The sequence below is a fragment of the Chaetomium globosum genome, genomic scaffold (genome assembly GCF_000143365.1).
Source record: "Chaetomium globosum CBS 148.51 scaffold_3 genomic scaffold, whole genome shotgun sequence".
In the NCBI taxonomy this organism is placed as follows: domain Eukaryota; kingdom Fungi; phylum Ascomycota; class Sordariomycetes; order Sordariales; family Chaetomiaceae; genus Chaetomium; species Chaetomium globosum.
Window position 1 is genome coordinate 81,220 of NT_165978.1, and position 13,532 is coordinate 94,751.

The following is a 13,532-nucleotide window of genomic DNA, read 5'->3' on the forward strand; positions in this document are numbered from 1 at the left end:
ACCCCAGAATCTCCACAATGTCGACCGTACCGGCATCCCAGCCGAACCCCAACGATCCGGGCATTGGTCCCGTGATCTACGGAGTGTCATGGACCTTCACTATTCTCGCCCTCTTCACAGTTGGCTTGCGCTTCTACGTTCGACGCGCGAGCTCCCGTTTCTTTGCCCTCGAGGATTGGGTCATGGCGTTAGCCCTCGCCCTCCAGCTTGTCTATCAATCCATTCTCCACATCATGTGTACCTACGGCCTGGGAAAGACAGGAGCCAACATCACCCCTGACGAGCTTTTGCATACCCGGAGGTGGATGTGGATTTCATCACCTATTGCCAACAGTGTTTCGATCTTTGCTAGGCTGTCTGCCATGATACTCCTGGTTAAAATCTTCGGTACCACACACCAGTGGTTCAAATGGTTCTTGATCGGTTTTAGCATCATCATGGTGATTCTTGGCATTATGTCGCCCATTTTCTTGTTCGCCCAAGTCACTCCGACGTCGGCGCTCTGGGATGTCAACGTCGTGGGTCAATACCGGTTCACCCCTTACGTGCAGTACTACACCTCATTTACCCTACAACGCAAGGGCCCCCCTCTCGTTCTCTGAATGACATCTCGCTGACCTCAGCCATAGTCGTCTTCACCATCACCGACCTCACCTATGTGTTCTTCCCGGTCTGCATCTTGTGGAACCTAAGGATGCCCACGCACCAAAAGATTGGGCTTATCCTGGTTATGTCTCTGTCGCTCATTACTATGGGCGCTGCCATGATCAAGGTGGTGTTGGTCATCATCCAGCTCACCAACGCGCCCGCGGTGGGCCACGGCAACCTGGCCTACTTCAACGGTCTCTACAACCTTTGCACCGGAGTCGAGCAATGCCTCGTCATCATCATGGGCTGCATCCCGGTGCTGCGGTCCATCGCCAAACTCAGTTTCCCTCTCCTCAGCACCATCAGCTTCTCATTCAAGCGGAGCAAGTCCAGCATCTCCTCGGGATACTATTCTGGTCATCGCAACGATTCACACGACTCGAACATGACGCCTCGGTTGCGGGCGTCCGATGACGGCGAGCACTCGGTGAGATGCGATGCCGGGGGTGGGACGAATCAAGAGGGTGAGTATATACAACGGGTTGATGGGTACAGCGTGACATACGGGGAACGCTTGCGCGAGAAGGTCTAGTTGGTGGTATCATTTTGCTTCCTTAACCATAAGTTCATTTGCGTACCTGAAGTAGGGCTGCTGGTTTTCTTCTCGGTCGAGTGTTACCAAAGGAAAGGGATAATTATTTTATGGTGCCTCCAATGGCAGCTCACGTCGTGCGAGTCGGCCCAGTCCACGCCCCGTCAACGTCATGTGGTGGCTTATTATTAGCCCCCCACGCTCAAGCTCAACTCAACCCACATACCAGCCCCAGTCATCAAAGATGAGAAGGGTGTGAGAGATTGAGGAACACGTTCAAGAAACAAGCTCGATCTCAGCTCCGTGACTAAGTTCAGTTAGTTAATGGCCCAGGCGAGTGCTGAAGAAAAGCGCCCTTATTTCTTGGGCGAGGGCCTTCCGAACACGTTCCATGCTTGGCGTCACCCCCTTGAGAAATCGGGTAGGAATTCGGTCTCCGACGGAAAGTCATCCCATGCGCCCACACCCTTAATGGCTTTCGCATCGCTGCACGGATAAAGAGGCTCGACGTGAAAAGCCGCTGCGCGCAATCGCACTCGCACTCGGGTGTGGTGAGGGATGGCATTGACGAGCCGGTCCCAAGTTCGAATTCTAGAATAGTATAGCAACGTTGGTGGCATACTAAAGCCTCCAGGCTCTGAACTACAATGCGTATAAATGGTTCGAGAGCAATGCACGTTGAAGTTCCAACTCGTTGTTCAATATCACTGCATTCATCTTGATCTCTCAATACCAACACCACGCACCCTAACAAACCTTTCAATATGACGACTGACCGACCCCCCGCAAACGCCTTCGTTGCCGCAGCTCGTAAAGTGTATGGCCCTGTCGGCTTCACTAAAGGATACAACTTCATTTTATTCTTCATCTTTGGTGGGGCCTTCTTGGGCTTCGCTCTTGCTCGGTTGCAGTATCTCGCCCTTGACACAACCTGCATCTCAGGCAAGGACTCAGAGAAGCCTCTCGACTGTTACTATTACACCGAGCGGTCCATCGACAGAGTCGGCATCCTCCTACACCTCGCAACGATTCTCCCTGCGTCACTCCTCACCTGCCTCCAGTTTGTGCCTATCATTCGCCGCACCTTCGTCCTTTTTCATCGCATCAATGGGTACCTCATCGTCATCCTGAGCCTCGTGTCAACTGCAGGCGCTCTTATGCTGGCGCGAAATGCAGTTGGGGGTTGGATGGATGTTCAGATGGCTGTCGGGGTTTTGTCCATCGCCTTCCTCTCCTCGCTGGCACTCGCCTTGTACAACATCAAGCGCCTGCAAATCGAGCAACACAGGGCATGGATGCTGAGAGCTTGGTTTTATGTAAGTGGGCTTGCTCGACAACCCCGATGCGAATTCTAAATTTCTAACTTCCCGAGGCCGGTTCCATCATCACAATGCGCCTGATCCTCATCATATCTGCAATCATCATCAGTGATGACGGATACCTGGTCCCCATATCCTGCGACAAGGTTTTGTACCTGACAGGTTCACAAAACAAGACTCTCCAACAGCACCCTGACTGTGAGGCGTACTTCTCTGGTCAGAACCCCAACAAGGCTGTCCTCGTGTCCGCAACTATGGACGGGAACGGGAGTAATGCAACCGCCGTGTTGAGTCTTGGTTTTGGAGCTGCGTTTTGGCTTGCATTTGCCATGCATGCTGTCGGGGTTGAAATCTATGTGAGTAATCAAGAACACCATTAAGCACTAATAATGACAGCTGACACAAACGTTCCAGCTACGCCTCACCCCGGCCGAAGCAAACCGTTTACGGAACGTGTCGTATCAACGCCAACTCGAGGCTGGCATGAAGCACCCTGGTCGCTCTGGCCTTACTGCGGACAGGATTGGTGATTCAGCGCTGTGGGAACCCAAGGGTCAAGAGCACTCGGCCGAGAAAGTCGAGGGCGCTGAATAAATGTGTAGCCGCCGGCTCCGATTTTGCTAGGGCGTCGTTCAGCCTGCACGGTCACGGCTATGGGTAATCACACAGCTGAGGATGAAGTTGAGAATAAAGGGGGTGAGAAGGATAATAAACTTGTACTTTGGGCACCGCGCCACTAAATCGACAGTCATCTACTTGCCATGAAGAAATCCCAGGGATTCGAACTGTCCTTCCTTCCCAACGCCAACGGCAAAGTCTTTCCACTCGTCCAACAATTGTCCAGTCTTGTCATTTTCCAACTTGAGCACCCCCCAGGAATCCGGTCCGAGTGGCACCCGTAGAGGGATAGCATTCCCAGAAGCCAGAATCGTGTACATGGCTTTGGCCACGGCATCCGCATCAGCCCAATTCTTTGACGCCTCCGGGTCATCCATGTACTGGTCGAGAATCCGAGCGGGCGTATCCGGGGCGCTATAGGCCGGATGTGGCTCGATCTGGATCATACTGCGGCTGAGGTAGTCTGTCTTCACGCCGCCCGGTTCGCTAAGACAAAAATGCATGTTCCATTCTGGCCGCACTTCCTTTGACACGGACTCGGTGAAGCCCTCGACGGCGAACTTGGCGGCGTGGTAAAAAGCATTTCCAGGAAACCCGGCGCGACCTCCCATGGAGGAGACGTTAAGCACAACTCCACCTGGGGGCCCATTGAGCGGGTTAACCTCGCGCATCACGCGCATCGCATGCCGCGTGACGTGTACCGTCCCCCAAAACATGGTGTCGACTAGATGGCGAGCGGCATCTTCAGTTGCGTTCTCCGTGTCCCCACGCAATGAGTATCCGGCGTTGTTGACAACCACATCCAAGCGGTGGAAGTGGGATAAGGCAGTTGCGATGGCATCATCAATGGATGGGCGGGATGTGACGTCTACGATGAGTTTGACGACACGGGAATCATTATCAGGCAAGTATGCCAGGTCGCCGAGCTTTCGAGCGGTAACAGCAACACGGCCGCCCTTGGAGTGGACAAGCTGTGCAAGAGCTTTTCCAATGCCGGATGAACATCCCGTTACTGGAGATGGTTGGTCAACAATCAAACTTTACCACGAAACCACACAAGGGATCAGTCATGTGTACGAAATACGAGAGGTACTTACTGAACCAGACTGCAGCTTCGGGAAGTTTGTACGCTTGTTGGAGAGAGCTTGCCATTTCGTCAGAGGTGGAATTCATCACAATAGAAACAATAGATTGTCGCAGCGCAGGCAAGAGAATTGCAGGAACATGAGGTTGGACGCAAAAAACGTCTTTCTTTTTATAAAGGAGTTAAGGAACATGGCTAGCTAACTCCGATCTCCTCAAACTCCGGCAAATGCTACCGATAGGGTCACGGCCAGCTGATGTGTGTAATCAGCATAGCCAAAACAAGCAACGTGCTCTTGATTATCCCAGTCCACAAAAGAGTAAGGTACCTAGGTATTTACACTGGCACATTGCTTTATTGGCAACATTGACGACCCTAACATCGCTGCCTGTTCCTTTAAGCCTATTCACACTAGTCAGCACGTTAATGCAAAAGCCACTCCTTGGGTTAAACTCACGCCAAGGCAGTAGTAAACACTCCAGCACCTGTGAGTGCCATCGTCATAAAGCTGGTGATTGTTGTCGCGGTAGCAGTTGAAACCGTGGAAGCTGTTCTGGCCAGGTCTGCCCATGTTGATGTGTGTCAGCCTCCTCTCCGCTATTTCGGGGTGCCACCAGGTCCTGGACCTACCCGGCATATTGCCCAACGCTATAACCACCAGCGCCACTTTGGATATTGGAGGTGAAGAAGGTGTTGGTCGGGAAGGTGCAGGTGATGGAAGAACCTTCCCACAGCTTCCAGCCACCAGCTCCCGGGTTCGTCACATAACATTGATTGGAGCTCGAAGGCACAACGTTCTGACTGGCTTGAGAATCATCGGCGTAGTAAATCATCTTGGAGTAAGGGATGTCGCCAAGGGGCGAGCGCTGGTAACAGTTAGCGAGGTGTACTCCCTCGCCACTGCGCTTATCAACCACCCCAGCGCTGGCCCCAAGGGCGAGGAACATCAAGGAAGCAAGGGCGTTCAACTGCATGTTGACGGTAAGTGATAGATGATAAGCGAGGTGGATCAAGTAAGGCCAGAGGAGAAGAGATCTTTGGTATCTAAAGACTAGACTCTGCAAGGGAGATACCGTGGTCATGTTATATATTGTTGAGATCTCATAATACTTCCTTAAAAGCTGCCGTGATTCATATGATCTTTCTAACCATTGAGAAAGTGAATATTAATCAGGCCTTCGCTAAGGGGGTAGCCGACTGCGATTTTGGAGCCGCCAACACGAGTGTGGGAACGGTTTAGGGGGGCTGAATAAGGACGTGCCGGCAATGTCAGCGCAATGCGACCTTTTTCGGTCTTTCGCTTAGGCAACAGCCAATATTCAGTCAGCCCTCTGCATGAGAAGGTGCACAAGCGCAAACAGACACAGGCTAATACTCGTAGTCTGTCTGACACACTCCGTAAATAAGTCCATAGACAGGCCACGGAGCGATCGTTAGGTCAACCGTCCGACGCGCGCGCGCGTTAGTTCCATTCCAATTTTTCCGCAACCCCCCAGTCTGTTGATGCCCAACCCTAGACGGTGATCAAAATCACGAGCAGCGTCGTTACTCGTTATGTTAGCAATTCTGACAGATATGTGTTCCTCCCCTTGCCCGAAGTGACCCGAACTTGAGGCTACCCCACAAGGGGGCATATCTTCCCTTTTGCCAGCGGCAACAAGGATTCTAATTCCCTCAACAACTTTTCCTAATACCTCCAGATCGAGTCTTGATTTGGCACAGCCAATTTGACGACCTACGTGTTAAGGTAGCCCAGTCTCCAAAAGCTGGGTTGCCACCTTTGAGCCACCTTTGAGCCACCAAATATAAGGTAGTTTTGGCTCAATATAACACAAGTTTCGTATCAGAACCTATCCGCCAGCTACATGTAACAGGCGAGGTGGTCGCACAATGACGCTAATGAAGAGCCAACTAGCGTCGAGGCCAAACGCTGCATTGGGTTGGACAACAACCAGTTCTTCCACGCTGGGCTGACAGATAGAACTCAGGAGAGGACGTAAACATGCTGAGCTGGGAGCTATTGGGGTTGCAGCAGCCTATACTACGAGTTGTTGCTACCTACAAAGCGGCAAATGCTACAGATGACTAGGTACCTAGGTAGGTAGGTACCGTGGTCCAGACAATAGGACGGTTAAAGTAACAACATAGGTAAGGTACCTAGGTAATTATCCATTGGATCAAGCTGCAGAAGTCAACGGCCTCCTACCGGATGAACAAATGGGGAACAGGGCACACCGCTCCACAGAGCTGGCTCTCCGGCTAGTAGTAGCCCAGGTCCAGGAGGCGTGGAGACAGAAGGGTGCGGCATCCCTATTGCAACTGGACATCTCAGGAGCCTTTGACACGGTCAACCTTACCCGACTGCTAGCAACTTTGCGAGAAATGGGCTACCCGAGGTGGCTGGTCCTCTGGACGAGAGATTGGTTGACCGGTCTAGAGGCCGCCCTTCGTTTCGACGGCCAGAGGGCGGTACCGCCGGCAATTCGGGCAGGGGTCCCCCAAGGCTCACCCCTTTCCCCTGTTCTCTTCATCCTCTACATTTCCTCATTATACAAGCAGCTAAAAGACGAGCACTCTCACTTGGCTATAACAGGGTTTGCGGATGACACCAACCTCCTGGTATTTAGTCGAAAACCCGAGGCCAATGTCCGGCAACTAGAGGCGGCGTGGGAAACGTGTATGCGATGGGCGGACAGCCGGGGGATGAAGTTCGCCCCGGAAAAGAGCGAACTCATCCATTTTAACAAAGGGCGACGGCAGTGGACCGAACAGGTAAACCTTGCCAACCCATGGGGGGGCACTAGCCCCGTTAAACCAGAAGGGTCTGCCAGATTCCTGGGAGTCTGGTTGGACTGGAAACTCAACTGGAAGGCTCACCTGGTGGCGGTAGAGAAGAAGATGAGGACCCAGAGCTATGCCCTGTCGAGAATCGTGGCGGAGACGTGGGGAATGGGGCTAGCTAAAGCGCGAGAAGTGTACACAAAGTGCATCCGGTCGGCGCTGGCCTATGGCGCATCGTCGTTTCACATCCCCACAGATGTGGGAGGCGAGCCGGTAAAGAAAGGCATCACTAAGGCCCTCGGGAAGGCCCAGAACAAGAGCTTGCGGATCGTGGCGGGAGCCTTTAAGTCTACCCTCATCCGTAACCTCGAGACAGAGACATGGGTACCACCATTGGACTTGTACCTGAACAAACGGCTTGCAGATTTCGAAAACCGAGTCCAACAACCCGATCTGGACGACGGTCAAGGCGGCAAGAAGACGGCGGGGAGCGTTGTCCTCACCGGCTGCCGCAAGATACAGCAGAGACTTAGCTCGAGGAGGGGCAACAGGGGCCGACCGCGAACCTTGGGACCTCAGGGGCCTACGGCGGTGGAGAGGGCCGCGGGCACGGTCATGCGCTGGACGGGGGGAATCGTTGATACGAACAGGGTAGTAGAAGAGGCTTGGAAAGCGAGATGGTTAAAGGAACGGGACGGCAGGGCGATCACTAGGCCGGCGGACGACTTTGACCATCAGCAGGAGACGCTATTCCGGAACGAAACCCTTAAGGAGGCACGATGGTCTCAGCAAGGCGAAGAGCTCACTGCTGATTCAAATCCGGACGGGAGCAATAGGACTACGGGACTTCTTGTTCACACGGGGAGTCCCGGAGGTCCTGACGCCTGCCTGCGAGTGTGGCGAGGGACGAGAGACTGCCGAACACCTGGTAGTGTGGTGTTTGGCCCCACCGTTGGCTCGAAGATGGGAGAGGACTGGAATTCGGACACGACGGGACTTTTACTCTGTTCTACACGGTATCAATCCCACGACTGCACGGCTCGCGAGGAGGATCCTCGACTGGCTGATGGACACGGGGAAGTTGCCGATGTACAGCTTAGCCAGGAGGCTCGAGCTGGAAACGGCGGCCTGAAGCGCCCCCGTTCGGAGGCCAGGAGGCCTCCTCTCTTTGTATATGTAGGCTCACTAAAACGCATCGCTCCTTGATTGTTGGTACGGGTTTTTCACCCGGCCTGGGAGGGCACGGTTTTCCTGTACACTAAATAGCAGAGGGTCCGGCACGCCCTAGGGCATAGCGGAGTATGAATAATAATAATAATAATGGATCCATTGGATTCCCAATCTACTACCGAACGTGACAGCTCCCTTATCTTTCCATCACCCCAATCACTTTCTTAGCGTGGTTTTCTTTACCCACAAACTCAAATTTGAACTGGTTACTCGCTGTAGCTTCAATATTCCTCGGTCCGGGCTTGTTATTGGCTTGTATAATTTCGGGTTCCTCTAGCAAAGCCTGATTTATCGGTAATCTTCCAGCTTTCCTCCTCTTGAATGTTTCCTTGGCCTTTCAACCTCGGTAACAGAACCGCCCCTAAGCCAATCTGTCTCGGTTCCCAGTATAACATTGGTTCAGGGCGAGGTTGCATTGGTTATCTGGACAGCTGATCAACATTGGCCTAATAGGCAAAGCACGAGTCTCCCCGCACACCCTGCATCCCCGGAGCAGATCGGCTCGATCCTATTCGGCGGTGGCCAGGTATTTGCTGCATGCTGGCCTTGGTGCGTGGCATCCCAGGTCATGAGATCGGATCGCACAAAAGGAAGAGTCTCGGTACTTTCTGCATGTGCATCCTTCCAGCTCATCGACCCCATGCACTGTTGATCTTCTGGAACCCTCACACTCCAGCCCACGCCCTTATTACGGTCTTGGCCATCTTTCCATAACTTGTTTATCTTGCCGCGTCGAAATAATAGTTTAAGATACGACGCGATGGAATTGCTCTTTGCAGTGTACGAGGCCAGGGGCCTGTTGCTTTGTCTTGGCCTGGCGGTCTACCTCGTCTACAAAGTCTGGGTGTACCGTCGACTCAGCGCCTTCAAAGGCCCGTTTAGTTCGGGGTGGTCCGAGGCATGGAGTTCGGTCACCACGGTTAGTAATATCGCGCATCTTAAACATAAGGAAGTATGTGGCAAATATGGTACGCAGCGACCCCATTCCTACCTCGATGGATCAGTCCAAATTGACAAGCCGTTCAGGGTCAATCTCTCGAATCGGTCCGAACGACTTGGTTACCAGCTCCCTGGAGCTCGTCACTCACATGAGCGCGGCCCGTTCTCCGATATAAAAAGGACGAGTCTGGTTATGCACCGGGCAACGCGGACCCAACCCGAGGGGACAGACCCATCTGATTTAGTGAAGACCAACGAGGGTATTTCATAACCCGCAGGGCAGGCAGCAAATGGCCCTAGGAGTAAGTCTAAACCACTCATACCTATCTCCAAAATCAAGACTTGATACCAGGCTAAACAGTCCCCGGATAGTACTCGGGGAAGGAGAATCTTGAACTGGAGGACACAGTCGATACGTATATTGGAAAACTGATACACCTGATACGATCCAAGTATCTATCCACCCCCGACTTCACACAGCCATTCGACTTTGGTAAGAAAACCCAATACCTTGCCGTCGACATCATCAACGCCATCGGCCTCGGGGCACCCCTCGGCAACCTCGACACAGATAGCGACCGGTACCGATACATCGAGACGACCGAGATGGGATTCAAGATTGGGAAAATTTTCCTCGCCCTCGGCCTTCTCCCGCTCATACAAAACCGCTGGGTCATGGGCCTCTTGGCACCGTTGGGAGAGGACGGGCTCCGCTTCGGCTGGCCGCTGCGGAACGCGCGGGCGCGCATCGACGAGCGGCTCCAGCAGGAGACGGAGACGCGGTCCGACATGCTCGCGTCGTTTGTACGCCACGGCCTGACCCGCGACCAGCTCGTCAACGAGTCCCTGCTGCAGCTGATCGCCGGCTCCGACACCATCTCCACCTCGATCCGTGCCTTGTTCCTGTACCTGCTGACCCACCGCCGCGTGTATGCTACCCTACAGGCCGAGGTCGATGCCGCGGTGGCCAACGGGACCGCCCCGCCTGCCCCTGGTGTCATCTCGGAGGCGGGGTCGAGGAGCTTGCCCTACCTGCAGGCGTGCATCAAGGAGGGGATGCGTGTGCGTCCGCCTGCCGGGGCCTTGGTCCCCAAGAGGGTGCCTGACGGGGGGGACACGATCGTGGTGGATGGGAAGCCGGTGTTTTTGCCGGGTGGGACGAACATCGGTGTGTCTATGTTTGCCTTGCAGCTGAATAAGGGGGTCTTTGGTGAGGATGCGGAGGAGTTTCGCCCTGAGCGGTGGCTGTTTGAGAAGGATGAGAAGAGGTTGGCTACCATGCACCGCGTGCAGGAGCTGATCTTTGGGTATGGTAAGTATCAGTGTCTCGGGAAGTCCATCGCGTTGATGGAGGTCAGTAAAACAGTTTTTGAGGTACGTCACGTCGTAGTATTTTGGATGGAGGCGAAGAGCTGACGGGTCGGTAGTTGGTGCGGAACTTCGACATGTCATTGGCAAGGCCGGACAAACCGTGGGAAGAAGAGAACTCGTTGGGGGTCTTTACCCAACGGAACATGCTCGTGACTGCGATCGACAGACTTGGGGACGTGAAGAGCTAAAAGGTTTTGGCAGTTGCACCCTTTTTCCGCGATGGGAACCTTGGAAAAGGACGAAGCCATCTGGCTATTAGGTTGGGAGTAAAGAGCGGATGACAGGTCGACGAGATGCAGGTATCATTTCGCGGTTTGAATAGTTTGAGCAGATGTTGCATCTTTTATTATTTACCACGCTCTAGTCAAAACCGATGCCCATCAAGGCAAGCAGGTCAACAGGCTTTGCAGCTTCTTCAGCACCACAGCCTGCTTCTCCGCCGGAGCGGTCGTCTTGTCGTTGGCATCTCCCACACTGACCGAAATGTAGCAGCCATCCGTGTCCACAACAGACGTCTCGGTGGGCAGCCGCGTCTCTCCGCACTGCTTGGTATCCGGAGACGAGAACAGGCCGACGTTGATACGGCTCAGAACCCACTTGAACTGGCTAGCCTCAGTGCACTGGCCCTCGACCTTGGGGAAGTTCACGTTGAGGAAGACGTCCTCCGGGAGGTATGGCTTGCCGCTCGCAATGACAGCATTGGTGAGTGTCGTGGCCAGCTCGGCGTACACCTTGCTACGCTGGGCCTCGGGGCTGGCGTAGGACAGAGTGCCGTCGGACGCACCGGAGAAGGCGAGGGCGGGGATCTTCTCGTTCTTGGCCGCGTAGACGGCGGCACCGACAGTGCCGGAGAAATGCACGGCCAGGTACAAGTTGCTGCCGACGTTGGGGCCCGAGACGGCCAGCTCAGGGGCTTCGCCGTTCCAGAGCTGGGGGCCGATGGTATCGATGCCGTACCGCATGGACGTGACAGGGAAGGAGTTGACCCAATTCAGACGCGGTGAGGCCGCATCGCGTCCAATAGGGCCGCTGTTGGCAGGGCAGCTGTTATACTGGCATGCCGTCGTCCTAGGGCTAGGCTCAACATCGAGCGAACCTAGGGGTGTAAGCTCCATGTCCGCCCTAAGTGATGGCGACTCGCGAATCTTGAACACTTACTCGTTCCGGATTTGTTCTCGGCGGGTGCAGACAGGACGGCGTCGTGTCCCGAGGCAATTAAGGCATTATGAAACGATCGGGCGTATTGCTCGGCCCAACCATCATCATTGGCCTGGATGATGCGGATGCCGTGGGCGCCGATCGCGGGCAACAGGGCAAGAAGAGTCTCGGCGCGCATCGTGATGGCAAACTATGGCCCCTGGTAAATCGGACTGCCGTAGTGCTGGCTATCGAGGACAAAGAGCTCTCCGGGCGTCAGGCTTTATACGAGGAAGACATCACGAGAAAGAGGGCAGGTGGTGTTGACGGGAGAGGGCGACGGCATTGATCATTTCACCCATTGTGACCAATCACCTCCCGAATCCCATCTGTGCTCCTGATGCTGAAACTTCCGCAGCCACTGCTGGCAGCTCAGCGCATGACCTTCCGCTTTTGATTCGGCCAATCCAACCCACGTGCCTGGCACTGTGGGTAATGAGGTCGCCGACGCGTTCAGGGGCACTCCGCGGCGCGTTGTATTCGGTGGCGAAAATGGGGTAACGGCCGACCTGCCGAACCGCCGCAGACGCCGCTTTCACATGCTAATTCCTGATGAAAGGAAAGGAAAAGAGAGTAAGGAAGGTAGACGCAAAAATACATCGCAGGCTTCGGAGGATGTGGATACACTCATGACATCTGGCCTATAAGAGTGAGGAAATATCTGGGAGGCGGACAAGGGTCTCGTTTCTCTTTAGCGGCAGGCAGGGTTCCGGATCTGGCGCTTCATAACAGTTCACCTGTTTCCTGCAACGCATGCAATGTCAGGCCGAGTTTTCTTTTTCTCACGCAAGTTACCGAGTCTCTTGTTCTCCTGCTCCCACTCCGCTTCTCAACACTGCTTTAGCGTTCAACGTCGCTTAATGACCACCCCCTGCCTCTCTCTTCATGACTGAGGGAAGAAGTCTTGATTCCGTGTGTTGCGTCTCAGGAACATCTGTTGGGAGGTTGAGCTCCCCTAGCTACACCAGACAATAAAACCTCCCGTGCTGCTGAAAGTCAAGAAAAGGAAAGCGAGAACAAAACTCATATCCCACCCGTAAAAAAAGAAGAAAAAAAACACAAAGCTCGGAGGATGGTTTTCAGCACAATCTAACTGCATCCCCTTGGAGGTTAACGGCGCTCTAGCAGTTGCAGTTGTGGGTCTGCGGATCGACACCGTATCTGTTGCCATTGCTCCAAGTCACGAAGCCGCCGCGACTGTCCTGATTGTTGCCATGGCAGTTATCAATGAGCCAGATTTCAGCGTTGACACACTCAGAGAGCTGGTCGCCCTCGTTGATGTTCCTCTGCTTCGTATAGTGTATCGTCATGGGGTTACCGGCGGAGTTGAACCCAGGGCGTTCATAAACTCGGGTCTGGCCCAGAGCAGTGTCCTCTACATAGTCTTCATTAGCGCCCGGTAGGCTGGGTAGAAAGGAAGAAGGAAACTGACTGAGGTAAAGGCACGCCTCTACTACGCTGTCTTTCAGGACCGCCTGCTTGGCCCAAGAACCGCTTCCGTTGCAGGACTTTGACTGACGCTTCTCAACCATGGGGCGGCGAGGAACGAGACGGGCCATAGCATCAGCCTAAAGTGCGTTGTCAATGTCGGTCATGTTGCTCCTCGATCCATCTGTGTTGACAACTTCGTGCCAAACGATCGGCGTATGGGCGTGGATCTCTTCCAAAACGTTAACAAGTTCAGGCTCAAGAGGGGTAACCTGGGGGGGCTGCTTGGGCACCCGGCAGCAGTGGGCTGAGACCAGCAAGAAACACGATTCCAACGAGCATCTTGTTTTACTCCGGCGGCAGGAGGTGTATGGATTTGGGGAGA

General features: G+C 54.1%; 8 protein-coding genes across 8 annotated transcripts; 4 read left to right on the plus strand and 4 right to left on the minus strand.

The window, feature by feature from the left end:
* Positions 1 to 17: 17 nt before the first annotated feature.
* Positions 18 to 1,180, plus strand: CHGG_05288 (uncharacterized protein; the record flags this gene model as incomplete). The annotated part of the gene is made up of 2 exons (XM_001221382.1): positions 18 to 522; positions 630 to 1,180. The coding sequence occupies 2 exons, from the start codon at positions 18 to 20 to the stop codon at positions 1,178 to 1,180; spliced, it is 1,056 nt and encodes a 351-aa protein (XP_001221383.1).
* A 764-nt stretch (positions 1,181 to 1,944) lies between these two features.
* Positions 1,945 to 3,093, plus strand: CHGG_05289 (uncharacterized protein; the record flags this gene model as incomplete). Its single annotated transcript, XM_001221383.1, has 3 exons — positions 1,945 to 2,496; positions 2,688 to 2,855; positions 2,914 to 3,093. 3 exons carry the CDS (start codon positions 1,945 to 1,947, stop codon positions 3,091 to 3,093), a joined length of 900 nt encoding a protein of 299 aa, XP_001221384.1.
* Positions 3,094 to 3,486: 393 nt separating this feature from the next.
* On the minus strand, positions 3,487 to 4,269 carry CHGG_05290 (uncharacterized protein; the record flags this gene model as incomplete). The annotated part of the gene is made up of 3 exons (XM_001221384.1): positions 3,487 to 3,531; positions 3,639 to 4,129; positions 4,215 to 4,269. The coding sequence occupies 3 exons, from the start codon at positions 4,267 to 4,269 to the stop codon at positions 3,487 to 3,489; spliced, it is 591 nt and encodes a 196-aa protein (XP_001221385.1).
* Positions 4,270 to 4,597: 328 nt separating this feature from the next.
* Positions 4,598 to 5,175, minus strand: CHGG_05291 (uncharacterized protein; the record flags this gene model as incomplete). Its single annotated transcript, XM_001221385.1, has 3 exons — positions 4,598 to 4,603; positions 4,659 to 4,764; positions 4,832 to 5,175. 3 exons carry the CDS (start codon positions 5,173 to 5,175, stop codon positions 4,598 to 4,600), a joined length of 456 nt encoding a protein of 151 aa, XP_001221386.1.
* A 1,243-nt stretch (positions 5,176 to 6,418) lies between these two features.
* On the plus strand, positions 6,419 to 8,188 carry CHGG_05292 (uncharacterized protein; the record flags this gene model as incomplete). Its single annotated transcript, XM_001221386.1, has 1 exon — positions 6,419 to 8,188. The coding sequence occupies one exon, from the start codon at positions 6,419 to 6,421 to the stop codon at positions 8,186 to 8,188; it is 1,770 nt and encodes a 589-aa protein (XP_001221387.1).
* Positions 8,189 to 8,972: 784 nt separating this feature from the next.
* CHGG_05293 (uncharacterized protein) lies at positions 8,973 to 10,567 on the plus strand (the record flags this gene model as incomplete). Its single annotated transcript, XM_001221387.1, has 4 exons — positions 8,973 to 9,131; positions 9,430 to 9,453; positions 9,524 to 10,463; positions 10,542 to 10,567. 4 exons carry the CDS (start codon positions 8,973 to 8,975, stop codon positions 10,565 to 10,567), a joined length of 1,149 nt encoding a protein of 382 aa, XP_001221388.1.
* A 335-nt stretch (positions 10,568 to 10,902) lies between these two features.
* CHGG_05294 (uncharacterized protein) lies at positions 10,903 to 11,858 on the minus strand (the record flags this gene model as incomplete). The annotated part of the gene is made up of 2 exons (XM_001221388.1): positions 10,903 to 11,618; positions 11,681 to 11,858. 2 exons carry the CDS (start codon positions 11,856 to 11,858, stop codon positions 10,903 to 10,905), a joined length of 894 nt encoding a protein of 297 aa, XP_001221389.1.
* Positions 11,859 to 12,840: 982 nt separating this feature from the next.
* On the minus strand, positions 12,841 to 13,278 carry CHGG_05295 (uncharacterized protein; the record flags this gene model as incomplete). Its single annotated transcript, XM_001221389.1, has 1 exon — positions 12,841 to 13,278. One exon carries the CDS (start codon positions 13,276 to 13,278, stop codon positions 12,841 to 12,843), a length of 438 nt encoding a protein of 145 aa, XP_001221390.1.
* Between the last annotated feature and the right edge of the window lie 254 nt (positions 13,279 to 13,532).